The sequence below is a fragment of the Triticum urartu genome, chromosome 7A (genome assembly GCF_056163025.1).
Source record: "Triticum urartu cultivar PI428250 chromosome 7A, HENAU_Tu73, whole genome shotgun sequence".
Taxonomy (NCBI): Eukaryota; Viridiplantae; Streptophyta; class Magnoliopsida; order Poales; family Poaceae; genus Triticum; species Triticum urartu.
In genome coordinates, this window is record NC_141879.1 from 308,335,195 (window position 1) to 308,354,176 (window position 18,982).

Below are 18,982 nucleotides of genomic sequence, written 5' to 3' on the forward strand. Positions count from 1 at the left end.
CGTGCCCAGGGGGCAGGCGCGCCCCCTTGCCTCGTGGCCCCCTCGGGCACCGTCTCGCGTTAATTCTTCTTCCCATATTTCACAAACATTCCAAAAATATTCTCCATCCGTTTTATCCCATTTGGACTCCGTTTGATATGGATTTTCTGCGAAACAAAAACATGCAACAAACAGGAACTGGCACTGGGCACTGGATCAATATGTTAGTCCCAAAAATAGTATAAAAAGTTGCCAAGAGTATATGAAAGTTGTAGAATATTGGCATGGAACAATCAAAAATTATAGATACGGCGGAGACGTATCAGCATCCCCAAGCTTAATTCCTGCTCGTCCTCGAGTAGGTAAATGATTAAAAAAGATAATTTTTGATGTGGAATGCTACCTAGCATAATCTTGATCACATAATCTAATCATGGCATGAATATTAAGACACAAGTGACTCAAAGCAATAGTCTATCATTTGACATTAAGATAATAATACTTCAAGCATACTAATAAAGCAATCTTTTCAAAATAACATGGCCAAAGAAAGTTATCCCTACAAAATCATATAGTATGGCTATGCTCCATCTTCACCACACAAAGTATTCAAATCATGCTCAACCCCGATGACAAGCCAAACAATTGCTTCATACTTTTGATGTTCTCAAACCTTTTCAACTTTCACGCAATACATGAGCGTGAGCCATGGACACAGCACTATGGGTGGAATAGAATATGATGGTGGAGTTTGTGTGGAGAACACAAAAAAGGAGAAAGTCTCACATCGACGCGGCTAATCAACGGGCTATGGAGATGCCCATCAATTGATGTCAATGTGAGAAGTAAGGATTGCCATGCAACGGATGCACTACGAGCTATAAGTGTATGAAAGCTCAAACTGGAAACTAAGTGGGTGTGCATCCAACTTGCTTGCTCATGAAGACCTCGGGCATTTGAGGAAGCCCATCATCGGAATATACAAGCCAAGTTCTATAATGAAAATTCCCACTAGTATATGAAAGTGATAACTCAAGAGACTCTCTATATTAAGATGGTGTTACTCTGAAGCACAAGTGTGGTAAAAGGATAGTAACATTGCCCCTTCTTTCTTTTCTCTCATTTTTTTCTAATTTTTTTGTTTTTTTGGTGGGATTCTTTGGCCTCTTTTATTTTTTTTGGGCTTCTTTGGCCTCTTTTTTTTGTAAAGTCCGGAGACTCATCCCAACTTGTGAGGGAATCATAGCTTCCATCATCCTTTCCTCACATGGGACAATGCTCTAATAATGATGATCATCACACTTTTATTTACTTACAACTCAAATTACAACTCGATACTAGAACAAAGATATGAATCTATATGAATGCCTCCGGTGGTGTACCGGGATGTGCAATGATCTAGCGTAGCAATGACATCAAAAAACGAACAAGCCATGAAAACATCATGCTAGCTGTCTTATGATCATGCCAAGCAATATGACAATAAATGCTCAAGTCATGTATATGATGATGATGGAAGTTGCATGGCAATATATCTCGGAATGGCTATGGAAATGCCATAATAGGTAGGTATGGTGGCTGTTTTGAGGAAGATATAAGGAGGCTTATGTGTGATAGAGCGTATCGTATCACGGGGTTTGGATGCACCGGCGAAGTTTGCACCAACTCTCGAGGTGATAGAGGGCAATGCACGGTACCGAAGAGGCTAGCAATGATGGAAGGGTGAGAGTGCGTATAATCCATGGACTCAACATTAGTCATAAAGAACTCACATACTTATTGTAAAAATCTATTAGTCATCGAAACAAAGTACTACGTGCATGCTCCTAGGGGGATAGATTTGTAGGAAAAGACCATCGCTCGTCCCCGACCGTCACTCATAAGGAAGACAATCAATAAATAAATCATGCTCCGACTTCATCACATAACGGTTCACCATACGTGCATGCTACAGGAATCACAAACTTCAACACAAGTATTTCTACAATCCACAACTACCCACTAGCATGACTCTAATATCACCATCATTATATCGCAAAACTATTGCAAGGAATCAAACATATCATATTCAGTGATCTACAATTTTTATGTAGGATTTTATGACTAACCATGTGAATGACCAACTCCTGTCATCTCTCTAAATAGATATAAGTGAAGCAAGAGAGTTTATTTCTTTCTACAAAAGATATGTGTAGCGACCTGACCCGAATGGATCACGTCTACTGTGCTACGGTGTCATCCCTGGATCAGTAATGCTGACACCACACAGTACATCGAGGTTTTATAGCAGAGTTGCAATCACACACTTATTACATCGATGGCTCAAAAAGAACTTATTACAATAAATATGGCTAAAGGCCATCTAATAAAGATAACAGCGGAAGACTCGGAAGATAAATGGGTCCATCAACTCCAGCGGCATCACTGAGTATAGGGCCACGACCTAAACACCTCAATCGACGTCTGAAAAGTCTGCAACATTAACGTTGCAGCCCGAAAACGGGTCAGCACATGGAATATGCTGGCAAAGTAACACATAGAGAGTAATGGAATGAGACAGCTATACTATATGCACATATGGCTGGTGGAAAGCTCTATGGTTACAGTTTTGCGTAAAGCCAATTTTTCCCTACTGCAAAGGAATAAATTTATTTAACTATCATGGTGGTTGTGAAACATTGAGAATGGTTGACAGCATTCTCAATCCCAATTAAAAATACAATTAAAACCCAACAACATTAATTAGAAGTAACATGTTGAGATTCACAATGATATTCAAGTACTAGATACTCAAGTTGTCCATAACCGGGGACACGGCTAATCATGATTAGTTTGTACACTCTGCAGAGGTTTGCGCACGTTTCCCCACAAGACTCGATCGCCTCCGTTTGGTTTCTCGCACTACATGGTGTTTGAGAAGACGGATGACCGAGACACAGTCTTTTAGAAGCGCTAGCACCTTACATGTGGGGTAGACCGTACCACCTACAAACCCTACATCTGCTAGTCCACCCCGTAAGAGTTCGCACAACTTAGTCAACTATGCCAGAGCCCATAATGGCTTGTGGCTGCACACGGAAGTTTCTAGCATGAAAGATCTTATGATCCCTTTGAGCCTGGGTGGCGGTCCAAAAAACAAACAGGCAAGTCCTGATAGACATCAGGTGCCTCAATCCACCCAGATGTGTGTTTAAGTTGCCACCTTAGATAAACCATTAAAATTATCAACTCACATCTGTCATGGATATCACTCACCCAATCCACGTCTACTAGCATAGCATGGCATAATAATAAGCAAACGTAGAAGTAACTCCCAAAGGTTTCAGGTAATAGGTACTACCTCATCTACTTCCCATCCCACAATTTAATTTGATCCTAATCATGCAATGTGAGAGGATTGATCTAATGCAATAAAACATGGGTTGTAGAAAAGGTATGATCAAAGTGTTACTTGCCTTGCTGATGATCCGCGAGTCCTAAGGTTTCGAAGTAACAAGCGGCGCAATCCGGGTAATCTATCGCAGACAAACAACAAGCATACAATAAGTACTCATCTAATGCACAGGTAAAACTCGAACAAGAGAATGAACCAGAAAGTTCAACTTAAGAACTCCGGTTGCAAAGAAAGAACGAACCGAACAAAGAAACGGAAAACAAACGGCGGAAGAAAACAACTCGGTTCTAGCAAGTTGAAACTAGGTCAATTTTTTTTATCGGGGCAAAAGCTTGTTCAAGTTGATTAGACGGAACGGCGGTTTCGAGACGAAACTCCAGGCGCTTGAATCACCTGATTCCGATAAACGAGCGAAAAGAAAAACTAGAAAGAAGATCGGATCTGAGATCGCGATCGCGGAGTAAATCCGACGAAAAGAAAAAGAAGAACGGTTAAACGAACGGACGTCGTTAACCTAGAAAAAAATCCGGTGATCACGTTCGTTAGGACGAACGGTCCGGCGAACGGTCCAAAGACAACTAAATCGGAGAAGAAAACGAATCCGATCTAGGGTTTCGGAGAAGAAAAACCGAACGAAAAACCGATCTAGAAAACCGGAACGGTTTAGAGAAGAAAAGAATCGGAACGATTAGAAGAAAACGATCCGAGAAAAAGAGACGCGGGGCAACCTCGGCGAGGTCTCCGGTGAGGGGCTCCGGCGGCGTGGGTGTGGGGCGGCGGCGGCGCGGGTGATGCGGCGGCGCGGCGTGGGGTGATGCGGCGGCAAGGTGCGGTGTGGAGGAGAGGGGCTTTGATTTGATGTTTAGAGGGGGGGTGCTTGGGTATTTATATTGGGGAGGGGAGGGGTTTACTTGGGGTAGAGGGCAAGGAATTAGATTAGGAATAGGAATAGAAAAGAGGAAAGGAAAGGATCTAGAAATAGAAAAGGAATATACGGAAGTAGGACAAAAGTCCTACTAGGATTCGGTACAGGAGAGAGGCGGCGGCGGCCGGCTCCCTGGCGCCTGGCGCTAGGCGCGCGGTGGCCTTCGGCCCGGCTGGGCCTTGGCCTGGCCGGCCTGCTCCAGTTTTTTTTTGTTTTTTTTAAATAGTTTCCGCGCGCAGAAAAAAAATAAAAAGAGATCTAAACGAACTCCGAAAAATCTAAAGTAAATTTTCCCCGACTCCTAAAAATGAGCCGAACAAAATGAACTTTTCTCCGGACCTAAAATGCAATTTTCGAAAACGCGCATTTTTTTCCCTATCCAAATAAAATGCAAAATAAAACTCCGACAAACAAAAATTGATCTATTTATTAAATCTTCATTTTCCTAAATTTTGGAAAAGTCATATTATTCCCTCTCTCATATTTTGACACCGGAAAATTTATTGAAGATAAAACAAATAAATCAAACGATCCTCTTTTCAAAATTTGAGAAACTCTCAAATATGAAAATAACGAAATCCCCAACTCTCTCCGGAGGTCCTTGAGTTGCGTGAAATTTCTAGGATCGACCAAAATGTAAGAAAATATGTTATGCATGATGATCTAGTGTATAACATTCCAAATTGAAAATTTGGGATGTTACAATATGGCTGCACTCTAACAAATATAAGTGAAGCAAAAGAGCAATTCTACAAATGGCGGTTTTCTATGTGAAGAGAAACAGGCAATCCAAACTTCAAATGATATAAGCGAAGCACATGAAGCATTATATAAAGCCATACTCAAAAGATTTAAGTGAAGTGAAAAGAGCATTCTATAAATCAATCAAGGACTATCTCATACCAGCATGGTGCATAAAAGAAAAGTGAAAGCTAAATGCAAAAGACGCTCCAAGATTTGCACATATTGCATGAACAAAACGAATCTGAAAACATACTAATACTTGTTGAAGAAAGATGGGATGCCTTCCGGGGCATCCCCAAGCTTAGATGCTTGAGTCTCCTTGAATATTTACTTGGGGTTCCTTGGGAATCCCCAAGCTTGAGCTCTTGCCTCTCCTCCTTCTCCTCACATCGAGACCTCCTCGATCTTCGAACACTTCATCCACACAAAACTCAACAGAAAACTAGGTAAGATCCGTTAGTATAATAAAGCAAATCACTACTCTAAGTACTGTTGAAAACCAATTCATATTTCTTTTGCATTATAGCTACTGTAATATAACTTTTCCACGGCTTAATCCATAGATAGGAATTGATAGTTTCATCAAAACAAACAAACTATGCATCAAAAACAGAATCTGTCTAAAACAGAACAGTCTGTAACAATCTGAACATTCACCATACTTCTGCCCATGCGGAGTTCCGCGTCCAAGTCCAGTAGTAGCGGGTAGCGGTCTGAGACCAAAGAGCCGACCGAACGCCGCAAGGTGACATGTCGGATATAGCTCCTCCCAAGGCTTGGGACATCAATCTCATTCGTCAACAGTGTGTGCCATGTACTATGATTGCTTTCTTCTTATTATTAAATCCCGGTTTATCTGTCACCGAGCTTCCTTCTCTGGTGCAAATACAAATACCATTCCACTGCATTTGCCCAAAAGCAGTAACAATAGCAATAGCAGTAGGAGTAGCATTAGGAGTTAAGACCGTCGGGCCTCATTCTAGCAGTTTTTATATAGGTCGAAAAAAAGCCCTGATTCCCCGCAACAAGAGCCCAGATTACCCGCAACAAGCTGGAAAGGAAGAAAACATGAAGCGAGGAGTTTCACCTTTTTACTCCGCACTTTTCAGGCCTTGTACAAGGCAAGGTACTTAGGGGGTGGGGTTGCTTGGTAAATAAAACCATTTTTTCTTAAGCTTGAGTGCTTATCTTTATAGGATTTAAGCATTTACCGTCTATAAATTAGCACCGATGTTTCAGAAAAACTGAGTTTTTTTAAGCACCTCCCCTAAGCATGAATTGCGTTGTGTGGGCCTTAGAGCGCTTGCTATGTCCCCCAAACTTGTCCAAGCATTGCTTCTTTTCTGCTTGATAAAGTTCGGCCTACGAACCGGGATCGGCTCATGGTAGAATTAATTTTCATATTTTCAACTAAAATCCACCAAGAATTTTATCAGGGAAGACCTCATTTGGAACCCAGTTCCCTTTGGTCTTGTTCGTTTGGCATGAAATTCTGCCTTGCCAACTAGAAGCAGAGATATACGTATAACCTAAAAGAATGTAGAACCAGAGATGCTACTAAATTTATTCGGATTCTGCCATAGTGGTCACAGCAACACCATCAAACTCCAATGAAAAATCGAATCACACTTCTGAACTAGGAACTAGGAAGCATCGGCAGGGGAGGGACAAACACAAAATTTACACGCGTAGAATAGATAAGAGGAATCTTCAGATCTTGGTGGCGAAATCAAGGCCTTCCTTGCCGAGCGCCTCCACGTCGGCCACCGGCGGCTGGGCCCTGGCGACCTTGGCGATGGCCTGATTCTCGTCGGCGGAGCCACCCTCTAGGAACACACCGATGACCTTGCCGTCCTTGACCCAGTAGGTGCCGAACTTGGGCTTAGCCGCCGCTGGGTCGTTGTCCCCGAACAGCACCGTCTCGCCAACGTTGTCGCCGTAGAACTGCCACGCGACGTCGAACGACCTCGAGTAGAAGTAGGGCAGGTAGTCGTACTCCGCCACGGACTCGCCGGACTCCTTGGCCTTGATCGCCTACATATAAATTGAAAAACGCTTGTGTTACATGTCATGTGGACTTTCACTGGAAAACAAACAGTTGAATGAATCCTACCGGGTTTGTGAATGGGGCCTAACGAGGATTGCTCACCTTTACTGCCTGCTCGGCTGATTTCCGAGCATGGTCGACGTGCTCCACTCTCCTCAGCTCGTCGTACAGCTTCATGGGGAAAGTCGCCACATCACCGATGGCATATACACCAGCGACGCTTGTTTCGAAGAATGTGTCAGTCTGGGTGAAAACACAAGATAGAAGATAATGTCAAACCTTAAGGCAGCGGCAAGGACAAGATGCACAAAGTGATGTGTACAGTTGCTAATTAGGTTGAGCCAATCAGTTGGATAATATTTTGTCCAAGTGTCAGTTGGATGCATTCATCAGCACAAGAGTGAAACTAACCTTGAGTCCACCCTTCTCCTCTTCAACTTGGCCTTTGAAGAGGCCTGTCAGCGGCCTGCCACCGACTCCGACGATGACAATGTCCGCATCCAGTACTCTTCCATCCTTCAGCTTCACCACACTAACCTGCCAAGCAAAGAGAGAAAAACAGATTCAAGTCCTTCACTTCAAACACCACTATCAAACTGAAATTGTAGAGTATACTCAGAACTCACATCTCCATTGGCATCAGCATCAAAACCACTGGCCACAGTACCCTTCACGATATTGATTCCTTTGCTAGCGTAGTAACCCTCGTAGAAATGAGCAATGCCGGCAGTGAAGAGACGGGGCACTGCAAAAGATGGCATTCCCCATGTGAGATTGCATCAACGTTATCGTCCATGTGTGTAAGTATCGAGACCTTGGTGTTTCTTTGCTGCTAAATATTCAAAAAAATAAGCTTAACAGACAAGAACAGTCAGACTTACTGCACCACGGCTCTGGGTACACCATAGTGACATCGAAATTGTTGATCTTCAGTGCTGCGCTGAGCTCAAGTCCTATGTAGCCACCTCCAACAACGACGGCCTTCCCATCCTTCTTTGCTTGCATAGCTGCGACCAACTTGTCGGCGTCATCAATTTCCCTTAGATACAATATGTTGTTTGATTCTGCTCCTTGAACGCCAAAGTCAATGAGCTTTATGGTCTGAGCAAGCAGAGAAATACAGATACAATGAGTGCACATATTTATGAAGAGAAGACTGACTCGGCAAAAGTAAGATTAACAAGTTCAGTACCAATAGCGCAAGCTGCAGGTTATTTATTTTGCAATGAGAAATTAACAGTTGGGAACTCACCGAGGAGCCAGTGGCAATGAGCAAGGTCTCATAGGTGAAGGTTGCTCCAGCTGCACTGGTCAATGTCTTGGAGGCAAGATCAGCCTTGACAATTTCGGTGCTCAGGATCAGCTCAATGCCTGCAGACAGACACTTGCTCAGAAGTGCAAAAATCTTACAGAGAACACACTAGATGCTCTTTTCTGGTGCCTAAGCTGTCAGATAATAGTAACATAAACTCGAGACATGCTGTTCTGTTGGTGTTGGTCAATCCGATGCGTTGGTTCACTAAAATGGATGGCCCATATATCTTAGATGTACCGTAAAAGGTCTCTAAAGTAACATAAACTCCAAGAAAACTCCTCAGTTATGTTTTGACTAATCATCACGTAGTTTGCTCTGGTTAATCTTAAAGAATGGGTAACCAACCACTCTCCGCAATGGGGACAGGACATATTCCTCACCTTTTTCCGTGTACCATTCGGGCAAGAGCTTCTCCCCGCCGCCCCCGACGCAGGTGTGGAATCCTGGAAGCCTGGCGGCATCTGCTTGCACGGAAGGAAGACACGTTTAGAGTGGAGCGACAAGCGCTGCGGCGGGTAACAAAAATTCAGTCAGCTGTTGTGTCTGCACTGCAGGCGGGGGGGGGGGGGGGGGGGGGGGGGGGCGGGCGGGCATGTTTCTTACTCTGGGGAAAGAGGTAGCCCTTGCTGAGCGCAGGGCGCTCATACGGAGCCACCTGAAAACGCAAACACAAGAGCAACAACAACATCAGGTTGACCGTTAGACAGGGTCGGTCCCAAATTTCTTTTTGTGTTTTGGGGTAGAAGAAATGGTTGGATTTGGGAAGAGGTCATGCGGCGGGCGGGAAGGTAGAGCGACGTACGGACTCCTTGGAGATGATGGCGAGCTCCCCGGGCTGGACGCCCTGCTTGCCGAACTCCCTCGCGGCGTATCCCTGTCATGTCACACAAAACAGAGACAAGCGTGAGAATCCAACCAAAACATGCATTCCACAGAGACGACAGGAAGCAGAGACTCGGAGGGAGGAGAGTACGGACCGCCGCGACGCCGCCGCCGAGGATGACGTACTTGAAGTGCTTCTCCGACGCCATCTCCCCGACAGATCGATGGATGGAGCGCAGCAGCGAATTGCGAGGAAGAAACGGAAGGGCGGAGGAGAGGGGAGGAGGAGAGGAAGGTGGGAGGAAAACGCGGCCGTTCGCTGGCTTTTTATTCCCTCACCTCCGTTGGCCGCTTACGTTTCCGCTGCTTTTGGCGCGGGCCGTGTCCTGTCCGCGTGGCCGACCCAGGGTTGACCCAATGGGGTCACTATTTCCTCGGTGGCGGCTAACTAGCCTTTCCCCACCGGAATGAAGAACAGGGATGAGAAAGAAAAAAACAGAATGGAATGCAAACCTAAGAGCTGAAGTAAGATTCACTGTCATATGGGCCTCCTACCGAGTCCAGGTTCACGGGTGGCATTATTATACCGATAGAAAAGGAACACACACACCGACGGCTAACCGAAGGACAGATTCCACCTTCCTGTCCGTCCACACTTGGTCAGCCACCATCAATTCAGCCGTCAACCTCGGTCGACCTGGTGCCGGCGAGATTTGATGTTTTGAACTTTTTTGAAAGTTTAGCCGAATCTGATCCCATATTGATTTTTTTAAAAAAATATGATCATTTTTCCTACCGTCATAGTCCTCGGCGGCATGGTATAACATGCTACCGCCACGGTTTGTGACGGTAGAGTTTAACTACGCCGTCGTAACGTGAAAAATACCCTACCGTCAAAGTTTCTGGCGATAGGCTATTATACCCTACCACCAGTGTCCTTGACGGTAGGATCTGCACCCCGCACCCCACGTTATCACCCACTGCCATTCCTCGTCGCACTCATTCAATGGTGCATTCAGTGCCTATCCTTTGTAAGTATTTGTACTTATGTGGCTACGGGCATGCATGCTATGATGATAGACGTACTACAATGTTTCCTCATAGCTGCTCGGTTGGCTTGGGAGTAACGATTAATCGGTGAATCGGGTTATTAACTGGATTAATCGGTGGACCATTAATTGATAGATTAAATAGAAACTTGTCAACATATATCTAGTTTTTTATGTATTATACCATACTCTCATGCTCTCAACTATGTAATATACCAAAATATACTACCTCCGTTTCAGTTTACAAGTCCTACGCGTATACCTAGATTGCCAATTTTATCACCTTAATATAAACTATATAACACAAAAATTATACAGTTTGAAAATAGAACATCTGAAGTTTATATTAATATATTTTTTGTAATATATGACTTGTATTAGGTTGGTCAAATTGATGATCTAGGGACACGCGCACGCCCTGTAAACTGAGAGAGGTAGTACTACTATTTGGTCAAACCCTAGTTATTGAGGAGGGATTACGGGGCAAAATTTTAGGGTTTCTTTGCCCACAAGTTAATGGGTAATCGGCCTAACAAGTTAACACGATGAATATGTGCTATTTGACTCGGCCAGCTTGTGAATACGATTAACTGACCTGAATTCTTGAACAATGGAAATGAGAAAGAGTAGATTGAGAAATGGGTAGTAGTTCATCTGTGTGATGGAATCTGGCGCATGATTAGATAAATGGGTAGTAGTACATCTGTGCGATGGAATCTGGCGCATGATTAGATTAGTGGCTGGTGATGTCTGAGTAGAGACATCAGGCAGTGCAGGACAGGCAGTCTACTCTGTTTTCCGCGGCGCAGTGCATACGCGGACCCTACCGCCAATACTTTCGTAAAAGGGCCGGTGACCAATGCATCGGCAAGCAACAATCCTCACGTTAAGCAATATATAAATACAATAAATGGAATTTATTACTATCAAATATTTTCCATTGACCATTCTCATCAAGTTACAAGCTTAACCCGTGAAAAAATTGGGAACATCTGTTAGCTTTCCCCTACTAACGTTGGGAGATAATTCTGTCGACAGAGAAAAATGTTATGGTTTGCTTTTGATCCATGCTTCTCGTTCAAAGGCTCACTGTTGCTTTCGTACCGCAGACATTACCCAAGACACAAGTTGCATTGGTCCTGCTCCCTCTGCTGAAGAAGGCCAAACTCCAAGCACCACAGCAGAAAACAACACCTCTCCTGATGTAGCAACAGGTCAGCAAATCATCATAAGGCCCGTGATGTAGCAACCCTGCACAAGGTATGTGACATGAGAACGATGGCAATGAATGATGGAGCCAAACATTGATGAAAAGAAATCCACCAAAAGGAAGAGGAAACTAATTATGACAAATCAAACGCACCCTCCCTGCATCTATGGCATGGTATACTATTGATTGCAAAAACAATTGAAAATAGGGGACAAAATCTAGCCCATCAAAACAGATTGAATTACTAATCACTTTCAATCATGCAGCCGAGCCTCAGAAACTGTGCATCTTGTTCCTCAAGACAGTGACATGCTTTTAGTTTGAACCAAAACCACGTCACTTATTTTGGAGTGAAATAGCATAAAACTACCACTTTTCGCGTTAGGGTACCGAAAAACTACCAAAAATTTGTTTGAGACTGATACCTACCAGAATCGGTGTCGGCTGTTTCAAAAATCCCAAATCGCCGAGTGCTTATCAATTGAACGTGATTATGACAGTTGGGGCCTGCACGTAAGATAACCGTTTCTTTGACTGTTTGTTTGACAGTTAACCTACCTGTGGAGCCTATGTGTGAGTTTCTCTTCCTCACTCAAATAAAAATAAAATTCTTCAATCCCTCAATTTTTTTTAGAATTTAGAAATATGCCCTCATTTTTACAGAATAACCCCTATTTTTTTAAAGCAATCAGGTCCCTGCAAATATTTTCTAAAAAAAGCAATCAGGTCCCTACAAATATTTTAAGTAAGCAATTGGGTCCTTGTAATTTATTTGAAAAAGCAATCGGAGATCATGAGGATCCAGCCGGTCTGGACTTCACCTGCCTCGCCTATGGCCGCCGCCGCCACTGCTCCTCCCTGCCGCTAGCTGCTCCTCCTCCTCCCTGCCGCTAGCTGCTGCGCTCCTTGCCGCTACTACCTACTGCTCCTTGCCGCCACCGCCGTCGTTGCTCCTTGCCAGTGATGTCCCGCGTCCAGCACCGTTCAGCCTCCCCGTTGTCCCGTGTCCCTCGCTGGTGGGAGCTCCGCCGCTGTGCGTGTGCCATCTCTCCTCCCCATCTTCTCATTTCCCTTTCTCTAAGCTCTCTTGTCCCGCAGGAACACCGAGCCGCCATGGCGCCCCAAGCTCCAGATCAAGCAGTGCATGCCCACCTCTCCTACTGCAGCGTGCCGCTGCGCGCGGCCGCGTTGCCCTGCTTGCATGCTCGTTGCATCGCCGGAGTGGGTGGCTTTCTCCCATTTTTTACAGGCAGTGCTCAAGACAGATCAGGGGAGAAGAGGGAGAGAAGAAAGAGAGGTAGGAGACAACTGACATGTGGGCCACACATGTAAGTTAACAGTCAAACAAACAGTCAAATAAGCACTCAGTGATTTGGGTTTTATGAAACAGCCGACGCCGATTCTGGTAGGTATCAGTAACAAACAAATTTTTGGTAGTTTTTTGGAACCCTAACACGAAAAGTGGTAGTTTTATGCTATTCACTCCTTATTTTGGGACGGAGGGAGTATTAGATAAACAGACTGTTAATACAGGAACATATTTTCAAACATGGACAAGTTTGCCCCCAGATGTACAACAAGGCAACTTGAAAATTAAGTCCAGAACAGACCAAAATCGTGAAGTGAGTGGTGATGTTAAAGGAAAAAAAGGCGAGAGAACCACTGACCAATTGATTAAACAGGAGCTTATGTCTTGGGAACTGTAACATTCAAGATCTTCACATCCTGATATGGCTTGTCATTCTTGTCCGTCTTGACCTTCTCAATTTGCTTTAAACACAAAATGAAATGTTAAGAAGACAATAAAGGAAATGAAAAGACAACGTTCAGGCACTAAAAGGGAATATGCAAAAGTTTGATACCTGAACAACATCCATCCCTTTCACAACTCTACCAAACACTGTATGTTTGTTATCTAGCCATGGAGTAGCCACAGTGGTGATAAAGAATTGAGAACCATTAGTATTTGGTCCCGCGTTAGCCATTGAAAGTGTAAATGGCCTGTCATGTCTCAAGCTGCAATATGACCAATAAAGTTGACACTGTAAGCCTAAGGGATAGATCATCCATAAAAGGTCTCTTCAACAACAAGGCAGTGCATACGTCAAAACTGTATTTAGTCGACCATAAATATATTGTTTTTTTAACACCATAAATAGTTTTTCCCTGAGTAATAAATTTACCATATAATCGACTAATGTACATTGAGAAGGAAAAAAAAAAGACTCATTTGTGCAAACAAGAAAAATGTGTCATATAGCTAAAATACCTTTTGTGGAATTCATCTTCAAACTCCCTGCCCCAGATTGATTGCCCACCAGTACCATCCCCCAAAGGATCCCCAGTCTGGACCATGAATCCTTTAATTACGCGATGAAATATGAGATTATCATAATAACCATTTCGGCAGTGAGTAGTGAAATTTTCCACAGTTTTTGGACACTCTTCTGGATATAGTCTCAAGTGAATATCACCCATTGAAGTATGAAACACCTGAAATAGATAAAGAATTTAACAGATTCAGGCAATGCAAAATGACAGATAGATACTGATTTCACATACAATCCGGATATTAATGGCATTCACCAAAGGAGTAACAGCCACATCTAAATGTTGAGAAAACATACCAAATTGTCAGGTAGTGATGTCGTAGCAGTCTTCCCTAATTCTGATACAGACAAAAGTTCTTCTGGTGGGGGTTTTTCATTGAAAACATCCCTACCCTTAGTGGCATCTTCAGGCTCTTCAGGTTCTCTACGACTGTACAGTAATAAGGACGAAAAAGGATGTTAAACTTCCAAGAAATAACATATATGAACAAAGTTCAGAAGAGCCTTCCAGGAAGTTTAAAACCAGCCAATTAAATATTCTCCTGAAATGCTTGAACTGGCATACCTAAAGGTATATATTCGGTGTTTCTTGAAGGCACAACATAACAGAGTAGGGTCTGACAAAGGCTCCTTCGTGTCATTGACATTAGCAGCTATTGAAGGGATTTTCCTAACCTTCTTGTTGCCTTTGTCGCCTTGGTATAGAGCAATTCTCAGAAACCTCTCATTGTTCTCTACCTTCCCCAGGATACGGGGAACCTTATTTGTGTGCAAATTTACAACCTGCATATATATGATGTTTAGAAGTCTTACAGAAAGATGTTTCACTTAGTAGCTGGTGTAAGATGCCAGACAGAAGTACACATTGTCATTATTCATATATGAGATCAGCGACTAGGAGCAGAACATGATTTAGTATGTGTGATAAAAGGTCAATGGCTCACCATGAGCAAATATATGTATAAATGTTTTGTCAGATTCTTTAACATCAATGATAAATTTCCTTGAGAATTGTAACCAGAATGTAAAAGTAACTACACAACAAAAATGGACTGGTAATATCGAAGTACATAAGACCTCTCCCAATGCATTGGTGCTAAAGTGAGGTGCTAAGTGCATTAAAATGCTTAGCAACTAATGTCCCCAATGCATCGGTGCTTAGGTTTTGTAGCTAAGCCTCCTCTATTTAATTGTTTAGTAATAAAACTCCTTCATGTACTGGTTGATAGTCTTTTTGTCTAGATCCACGTGCTTAGCATTGGTTCTTATTGGGGTCACCATAATGGTCTCTCTCCTCTTTAAATGCTTTGCCGCATCATATTTTTGCCTATGTGGCACCCTTAGCACCTGTACACCGTGGAGCGCTGGGAAGGGCCTAAAGAACCAAATGTAAGGGCATGTACAATGGTGCTATCTTAGGAGTGACACATAGGATAAATGATGAGGTGGAGGAGAGAGAACTCATAAGAAAAGGCTCGTCTTCTCTTATTTAAGAGAAGACAATAGATGATCCCTTAGCACAATATGTTGTCCCACCATGTTTTTAGGAATAGCTAGTTATTGAAGATAAGGCTAAGAGACGACCCATTGTAGACATCCTTTTTTGTCATCTCTAAATTACATGCAAGACTTAAGATAAGACTGTCTTATCAACCATTGTACATGCCCTAAAGAAAACAATGGAAAAGGAAGGAACGAAGGCATACCTTTATGCCCAAAAGGGTGGCATAAATAAGGAAGTTGCAGCTCTCATCGAATACAGCATTAGGTTGAGGAACATTTTCTGTCTTTTCTATTTCCTTCTCGACAGCCATTCTTCTCCCAAAATCAATAGCATCAAGATGATACAACGGAACATCACTTTTCTGAAGATCTTGTGCCACCTACAAGCAACAATATTCAGTCCAAAATTACAAACCGAACATATATACTTGTGATGTGCAAGCATTGGACAGAGGAAGTATCTTACCTCAAGGGACTCATCATACACGCGTCTTAACTTACCAGTTTTGAACCAAAATACCCTTATCCTGCGGTCAGGGGACGTGACCACAAATTGAGTGCCATCGTTGCTCACCTGGGAAAGACCAGCTCATTAAGTAGAGCTATTCCAGTCATAATTACAATAATAACAGTGATTGTCGTTTCTAAAAAGTATCAGATTTGATAATGCACTAGACCTATGTAGTTCTTTTTTTCAAAACGATTGACATCATTTTTGGCCCATTATATTATATTAAGGTATCTATGAAGTGATCTAGCCAACTACTGATGTGATAGGGTGGATATATCTTACAAATTCAGGTGTCTCTATCATTGAAGTGGTATGCTGGTAGAAAGAAAGAATGCACAATGTGTGGCAGTCTGTGTTATTGTTTGGGAGTATAAATTTATTCTGCTGCAAAGCATTCGAAGTCCTTGTTGTGCAATTGTATGCCTAACTAAGTAATGAAGAAGCAGTATACGCTAATCACACAAGGATCACATAAAAAGGTACCTCAATGGCAGACACACTAGTCTTGCATTTTGCAAGTTCAAATAGATTTGTATCTGTTTTTAAACGAAAATTCACCCTGCGAAAAGCAGATAGCAATGTCAAGCATTGATAAGTCAATGGGTTAATGCATTTATCAATGTATAATATAAGTATCGTGAAAGTAGACCTCATAGCACTATAGCAGTTGAAGGTATAGATATTAAAATACTAATCCAACCAGAAACACCTAGGCGTGCAGAACAAGATTTAAAGTTGGAAAATTATAAATATGTTATCCCTTCAACTCAAGCATCTTTACTTGACATACAAATATTTAATAAGAACTTACACATTCGCCCATATACTACTGTTACACTGTTCAGTTGCCAGTTTTCAGCAGAAGTTGGTATTTTATCGCTTCAACAGTTCAACTCATGCATCTCTACTTAGCATACCAATACCTAATTAGAACTTGCAGGGTTCAACCATATACTATCTGTTACATTGTTTCAGTTGCCAAGTTTTCACCAAAAGTACTAGAAAGTGGAAGTATGTACTCAGACTCAAGTTTGCAATTGTTCTGCAAAGTGTTCTGGCAAAGAAAAAATCAGAAGAAACATGATGCTGAAAATAACTCCAAGAAGCCAGAACATACGCATCCTCTGGAAACTTAAGGGTAGATGGAGACCAATACTCCAAGAGTCCTTTGGCATCAGCAGATATCACAACATCCTGGGCATGGTTATATTTCATAACTTTTACAGGGCCAGCATGAATCTGCAGTGAGAGAAGCTCAGTAAGTACAAATCCTTTAGTTACTTGAATTCACAAAGAAACATAGAAGGCAACAACAAAAAATACCTCTTTGGAGATGATGGGATCATTTGAACCAGAATGAGTGTCATATATGTGAACATAAGATGTATTCCGGTCACTAACAGCAAGTTTCGGTTTAACATCACCCTGCCGATAAACCCACTCAATCGCCCCAGGGACAAACGGGAGGCGCATCATGAACATCATGTCATAGTTTACAACATCATATATCTTGACAGACCGGTCGTTAGAGATCGTGCAGCAAAGTAAGCCATCAACACTGACCTGCATTACTGGATCACGCTATAATTGCAATTCTTTGTACTATGGCAAGTGAGTGCAATCAATAGTGCTCCCTCCGATCCAAAATAAGTGTCGCCGTCTTGAACTAGTTTTGAACTGGGGTTAGTTCAAAACTGCAACACTTTTTACGGATCGGAGGTAGTGGCAACTAACAAGCTAAATGTACTATGCAGCATCATAATATCTGAACTGAACAAGTGAACATAAGAACGTGTGCACTCACAGCTAAGCCTTCGATAGGACTGAGATGAGACCGAAAATGTTTAGCAAATTCGATTCCACTGGGCTTCTTCTTCCAGAATTTCAGATGTCCTTTGGAGAATAGAAAACATGAAACAGAATCAGCCAACTTTTCCCAGAAGCCGAAGGAAACTGATAGGTGCATGGATCTAAAGTGTCGATTCATCCACTACCAGAAAACACTACTGCGCACAAAACAGGTCACGGTGTGCAAGAAATTACCATCTGCGCTCCCGGTAATGAAGAAGTCAGCGGGGGAAACGGCGACGTGCGTGACGACGTCCCTATGCATATAACTCTTCTCGTACCTGCAGAAGGCAACCGCCGCCACAGTTAGCCACTGCTCCACGAAGCAGACACAAGCGCCTCACAAATCCTATGGCACTAAACGGCGAGGAGGAGGAGACGCACATGGCGGCGGAGGGGAGGGCGTCGAGGAAAGCCTGCTCGAACTGGAGCGGGCGCTTCTGCCGCTGCCGCGCCGGCGCGGGGCCCGGACCGATCAACTCTTCCCCCTCCTCCTCCTGCTGCACCACGGCAGGGGCGGCAGTCGCGGCATTGCCGTGCTCTTGCTCACGCTCTGTGCCTCCGTCGGCCGTCGCGCTCGTTACGGTGGAGTTGGCGGTGGACTCGCTCGTCGTCGCCATGTAGAACTCGAGCCTTCTCTTCACTAGGGTTCCGGGGATTTGGGGGTGTCCGCGCTCGGGGCCTCGAGAAGGTAGGGCGAAATATTACGGGGGTTTACTAGCATAGGTCCAGTACTACAGTTTCGTACGGCCCAAACTGGCCTAATACGAAAACCCCGAGTTTGATTTTCCTTTCTTTCCTTTTTGACATCATTGATTTTCCTTTCTTTTTTCTTTTTGCCGGAAAGAGAATATATCTATCTATCTATCTACTTCTACTACCTATTTACTCTCTCCGTCTCATAATGCACTAACGTTTTTCGACTACATTACGGGACGGAGGGAGTACTTATCTACTTACTCATATAAAAAATCACCACAGAAAGGGACATGGACTATATGCTCCGGAGCTCAAATGCATCCTGATGAACAGTAAAATAAAAAACATTAGTAAACAAATTCAAAGAAATCTAAAAAATTGATGATAAACTTTGACAAATGTTTTGTATGCTTGAAAAAATTTAGCATGAAATGACATTTATGGAAGTTGTGGCAAAAAAACAAAATCGATGCTCCAAAAATGCTAGTTTTGAAAATATTTTGGAGTACTGTTTTTTTCACGACTTCCACAAATGTGATTTCGTGCTGATGCAAGCATACAAAACATTTGTCATACCACAAAAAATAGAATCTTTTGAATTTTTTA

The 18,982-nt window shown here is 43.0% G+C and overlaps 2 protein-coding genes across 2 annotated transcripts; both read right to left on the bottom strand.

Moving 5' to 3' along the window:
* Positions 1–6,582: 6,582 nt before the first annotated feature.
* LOC125524802 (monodehydroascorbate reductase 4, cytosolic) lies at positions 6,583–9,574 on the bottom strand. The gene is made up of 10 exons (XM_048689828.2): positions 9,382–9,574; positions 9,207–9,278; positions 9,008–9,059; positions 8,785–8,865; positions 8,342–8,460; positions 7,971–8,190; positions 7,716–7,834; positions 7,501–7,626; positions 7,192–7,332; positions 6,583–7,076 (listed from the first exon to the last, which is right to left on the bottom strand). The coding sequence occupies exons 1-10, from the start codon at positions 9,433–9,435 to the stop codon at positions 6,753–6,755; spliced, it is 1,308 nt and encodes a 435-aa protein (XP_048545785.1). The 5' UTR covers positions 9,436–9,574; the 3' UTR covers positions 6,583–6,752.
* A 1,599-nt stretch (positions 9,575–11,173) lies between these two features.
* On the bottom strand, positions 11,174–18,375 carry CYP71 (cyclophilin71). Its single transcript, XM_048689830.2, has 14 exons — positions 18,062–18,375; positions 17,873–17,958; positions 17,634–17,722; positions 17,153–17,392; positions 16,947–17,068; positions 16,313–16,388; positions 15,785–15,892; positions 15,522–15,698; positions 14,381–14,598; positions 14,113–14,245; positions 13,755–13,978; positions 13,348–13,501; positions 13,153–13,255; positions 11,174–11,526 (listed from the first exon to the last, which is right to left on the bottom strand). The coding sequence occupies exons 1-13, from the start codon at positions 18,295–18,297 to the stop codon at positions 13,172–13,174; spliced, it is 1,947 nt and encodes a 648-aa protein (XP_048545787.1). The 5' UTR covers positions 18,298–18,375; the 3' UTR covers positions 11,174–11,526; positions 13,153–13,171.
* Positions 18,376–18,982: the final 607 nt, after the last annotated feature.

What these genes read in the sequence shown, in the direction of transcription:
- LOC125524802 (XM_048689828.2), bottom strand. Translation starts at nt 9,435, where the DNA reads ATGGCGTCGGAGAAGCACTTCAAGTACGTCATCCTCGGCGGCGGCGTC. An exon ending in CGAATGGTACACGGAAAAAG is followed by an intron (nt 8,461 to 8,784) that starts GTGAGGAATATG and finishes GTCTGTCTGCAG; the next exon opens with GCATTGAGCTGATCCTGAGC. An exon ending in GTACCCAGAGCCGTGGTGCA is followed by an intron (nt 7,835 to 7,970) that starts GTAAGTCTGACT and finishes CATCTTTTGCAG; the next exon opens with TGCCCCGTCTCTTCACTGCC.
- CYP71 (XM_048689830.2), bottom strand. Translation starts at nt 18,297, where the DNA reads ATGGCGACGACGAGCGAGTCCACCGCCAACTCCACCGTAACGAGCGCG. An exon ending in CTTAAGTTTCCAGAGGATGC is followed by an intron (nt 16,389 to 16,946) that starts GTATGTTCTGGC and finishes TGCTTTTCGCAG; the next exon opens with GGTGAATTTTCGTTTAAAAA. An exon ending in CATCACTACCTGACAATTTG is followed by an intron (nt 13,979 to 14,112) that starts GTATGTTTTCTC and finishes TATCTATTTCAG; the next exon opens with GTGTTTCATACTTCAATGGG.